The 4,313-nt window shown below is 68.6% G+C and overlaps 1 protein-coding gene across 1 annotated transcript; it reads right to left on the bottom strand.

Moving 5' to 3' along the window:
* Nucleotides 1-1,245: 1,245 nt before the first annotated feature.
* Nucleotides 1,246-3,723, bottom strand: LOC135320360 (uncharacterized). The gene is made up of 5 exons (XM_064483441.1): nucleotides 3,298-3,723; nucleotides 2,558-2,705; nucleotides 2,012-2,071; nucleotides 1,700-1,811; nucleotides 1,246-1,544 (listed from the first exon to the last, which is right to left on the bottom strand). Exons 1-5 carry the CDS (start codon nucleotides 3,717-3,719, stop codon nucleotides 1,246-1,248), a joined length of 1,041 nt encoding a protein of 346 aa, XP_064339511.1. The 5' UTR covers nucleotides 3,720-3,723.
* Between the last annotated feature and the right edge of the window lie 590 nt (nucleotides 3,724-4,313).

A 4,313-nucleotide genomic window follows, 5' to 3' on the forward strand; every position in this document is an offset into this window, starting at 1 on the left:
GAGTGAGGCTCCGCGAGCAGAGTGAACACTGAACCCAAGCCACAGCGGGCCACGAGGCCCCTACCCGCCAGCACCGGTCCCCGTCTCCTTCCCCGGCCCACGCAACAGGTCCCCAGCGCACCAGCCTGTCTCTTTCGTTGCTTCCTGCTCCGAGACCCTGCCCTGTTCGGAGGCAACCTGGCCTCCCCGGAGCAGCAGCCGAGTCCTGCCCTTCCCACGTCCTCCACTTCCTCAGGACCGCCTCTCTGCCACACACGGGCAGCCGGTTCAAAAGCCCCACCGGACTGGGCCGGAACATCGCCAATCGGCGACCCGCGAACAATCACACAGGACGGGAGCAAGACAGGAGCACTCGTTAGCTTGTTGATGTCTCTCTCGGCCTCATTCCGGGTACGTGCTGCCCACCCTCTGCAACCTCCACTGGCGATCCTTTCCTCGTTCCTCTCCGTTGCCCCAGACCCCGGCCGCCGGCCTCCCGCGTCTGCACGCGCCTCCGGGCTCTCCTTCTACTCGGCCGAACTCGCCTGCTCCGTCGCCTTCACCGCCAGCTCTGCAGGACCACCGACGCGTGAGAAAGCCTGCTCGCGGGCACGCGTGCACAGAACGACACGGACACGCTCGGGAACAACACAAGGCGTAGCTGAAGCGGCCTGTGTCCAACAGACAACCGGAGAGATGGCGCACAACAGGCAGCACGCCCCGCCCTTTCTCCCCGGCGCCTCCCCGCTGGCCACCAGCCAGCCTGCGGCCCTTTCCAGGGCCGTCCGGGTGGAGCCAGGTCGCTAAGGGATGCGCCTGGACATTCAGGGAAGACTGGGAGAACCAGCCCAGGAGAGGGACGGGACGCGACCCGGGAGCCCACCTCCTCAGCGTCTGGAGGCCTTGGCCATGCGGCCGGGGGCGGACGGAGGGGCCCAGCTGATCCCAAACGCGGAGGCAGTCGGACGAGGCCCCAGGGAGGGCCGAAGCCAGGAAGTGCCGACGCACATGAGGGTGCCTGAGGAGGCCCGCTCCTTTCTCGGACACCCCTGGGACGTTCACCGAAAGCTGAAAGCTTCGGTGCTCTGCGCGTGCGCCTGGGTCCTCCGGGCCCCTGGCTCACCCTCGCGCCCGCTCCCTGGGCGGCCTGGGGTCGCCCCGCTCCCAGGCTTCTCTCAGCCTGCCTCTCCCCGATTGGGAAAGGGTCCGGGAAACACTCTTCACCAACACCCCCAGCCCCCGGCTCCTCAGGGACGTGTCCCCCTCTCAGTTACCTCTCCCGGCGCCTTGCTCCCTCGGGTAGCAGCGCAGGGGGTTGGGCCACAGGTCCTCGCCGATGATCTGGCAGAGGGAACGGGCAGGTCGGGACAGGGCCCACACCCCTTCCCCGAGCAGCTGGCCACCGCCGACGTCGCCATTTCCGACCAGGCCCCGAGGGACCCCCACCTCAGCAATCCCGTTAGACCCGGGGCACTTGTGGCCTGACAACCAGTTGAGGAAGTGAAGACTGACGGTGTCCTGCCTGCGGCTGGGGGCTCCCCGTTCGTAATCCCAGAACCACTGGACTGGAGTGGAACGCAGCGCTCGACTGTTAGAGGAAGAGTGGGGATACGGGGAGGGATCGCCCTGGCCCAGCGTCCAAGGCCTCCGGGGCACACCCCGCCCCGCCCCGCCCCGCCCCGCTCCGCTCCCTTCCCCCATCCCGGGACAGCCCACCTACCTGCGAAGCTAAGGTGATACTCCTTAAGGATCACTTGGTTGCACAAGTAGGGCTTGCTCCGGAAAAAGAACATCAGTCTGCAGCGGTACTCGGGGCGGCCCAGTTCCTGCGCCTGCCACGCCCAACAGCAGGAGAAGAGTGAACTCTCGTCCCGGCCACCTGAGCTGGCCTGCCCGGCAGGGATGAACCACTTCCCCTTCCGCTCTCCCGCTGCTCACACCCAGCCCTCGGGGACACCCGGCCCCCTCCGCCCCGCATCCCCCATCCCCCACCCCTCACCCCCCACCGTGGCCTCCGTCTTCCCGGCCTGACCTGCAGCTGGATCATGTAGCTCCGCACACCTTCGTCTCGGTCACTGATCAAGGCCGACAGCTGGGGATGATTCACAATCTTCAGTAGGTCAAGGAGCCTTCACGTGTTACGGCTGGAAGAGCCACAGCCAACACAGCCAGGCTGGGGCGAAAGGAAGAGACCAGACAGGCGATCTGCCGGGACTCCGGGCGCGCACTGCTGCCCACCCCATCGCCCCACACCTCCGACCTCCTCGGCCCCTGCCCTGCCGTCTCACACGCACGTGGAGGCGGGGTTCCGGCCTTCCCGTGCATCTTGGGCTGTCCGCACCCCCTCGGGGAGCGCCTGTTCCCCGATCGTCCCCGACCTCTAGCTGGCCTGCGTGTGCTGGGTGCAGGCTTGTCACCGCGGGCGGAGTCGGGATGTGCTCTGCCCCCGTGGACCCATGCCTCCTCTGAGTAGGGGACGCCCCAGGGGTGCTGACAGGAAGCCCCGGGCCTCTGAGCCGCCCTCTGCGGTGAGAGGAGTCTGTCTGTATGGCTAAGTCTGCAGCTCCGGGGGACTCACAGGGTGCAACGGGGAGGGCACGTGCTTCTGCCTGCACGAGAAGGCCCGGTGGAGGCCGGGCTCGGAGCCCACCCGAGGGCGTGTCTGGGGTCCCGTAGTCTTGCCCGGGACGGGGGCCTCTTGCAGCTCACACCTGGCCGCGGACGACCTGGGTCCTTGGCACGGACGTGGCGGCAACATATCCACAGCCTCTGGCTGACTGGGATGGGTCCTGCACGCCCACCGGTCTCCTGGGATTTCCCCCGGAGACTGCACACTTCCACTCTCTGCTCTGTGGGGAAGGTGCTGGGGGCTCTGCGCGTGCTTTTCACTGTTGCCGTGTGCCCCATGACCCCAGGAAGGCTTCCCCTGCAGGCCCCACGCCAGAAGGTTCCACCCAAATTTGGCGCTCCCACGCCTGCACGTTTGGCCTTTGGCCCTCAGCGCCCTCATGCTGTGCCCTTGCAGGCCTCCATGCCTCCACTCTCAGGCCTCTTCCCTTGGCCTTGGCGCCCGCCTTCCTCGCTTCCTCCTGCCCCTTGTTCCGCCGCTCCCAGTCCCCTCTTCTTTCTCCTCCTGCTTCCCCTCCCCACCCTGCCCTGCGCCCCCGCACCCAGACCCCCGGCCCTGGCCCCGGCCCCAGTCCGTTGCCGCCTCCCCTCCTCCTCCCCCTGTCCCAACCTCCTTCTCGCCCTGTTCCCCCTCCTCGGCCCCCTCCTGCCCTCCAGCAGCAGCCAGCCCCAAGCAGCAGCAGCAGCAACAGCAGCAGCAGCAGCAACAGCAGCAGCAGCAGCAGCAGCAGCAGCAGCAGCAGTAGCAGCAGCAGCAAGTATACAGGTTTGGCCCAGAAGCCGGGGATGTCCTGGATGATGGCTTTTCTTCGATCCAAACGAGGCTCCCGCCTCCGTCGGATCCTGCGCTTGAGCCGCAAGTAGGCCCCGCTGGCTTGGGCGTTCACAGCGCTCTGCTCTAACTGAAGGGCCCCCAGCGCCTCCAGCGGGCTCAGAGAGGTCGGGGGTCCGCTCCCTGGCTCTGCGCGCCCCTGCTTCCGGGGCTTCTCTTCCCGCTCCTTGGCCTGCACCTCCTCCTCCTCCTCCTCCTCCCGCGGCTCCTGCTCCTCCTGCTCCTCCTCCGCCACCACCTCCTCCATGTCGTCCGCCAGCAGCGCCAACGCCTCCCCCATGCCCACAACCTCCGCCTCTGTCGATGCAGCTGCTGCCGCTGCCGCCGCCACTCACTCCCGCACGGCCTCCACCCTCAGGCTGCTGGCCTCCTCGCACCTGCCACCCGCTAGTGCCTGCTCTGTTCCCAGCCCTGCCATGGCAGCGGGAGGCCCGCGGGCCCCTGCCTCCTGAAGGCCCCCTCCCACAGCTAAGGCCACCCAGGATTCCTGGGGAGCCCCGCCTTCCCCGGGCCCCCGCCTCACTGGCCCTGTGGCCCTGGCCCTGAGCTGCGAGCCGCAGCTGCCAATGCCGAGGAACAAGGAGCGGGAGGTGGAGGCGTAGCACGTGGCCGGAGGAGCCGGCCGAGCGGCCGAGGTCCCCGCGCGCAGGCGCTGCCGCTGGCGCTGGCGCTGGCGCTCCGCGCTTGGGTCTTCCAGGGCTCGCTGCCGCCCGGACCCGGCGGCCTGCTGTGCGGCCCCCTGGCAGCTGGGGCGCATGGGCATGGCCTCGTACCCCATCCCCGCCACGCCCCACGAGGCCCGTGGGAATTTGCAGCTTGGCTGGAAGGAGGCCCGAGTCGAGTCGGGCCCAGGCCGCTCGCCCCACCTCCCGAC

The sequence above is a fragment of the Camelus dromedarius genome, chromosome Y, assembly GCF_036321535.1.
Source record: "Camelus dromedarius isolate mCamDro1 chromosome Y, mCamDro1.pat, whole genome shotgun sequence".
NCBI lineage: Eukaryota > Metazoa > Chordata > Mammalia > Artiodactyla > Camelidae > Camelus > Camelus dromedarius.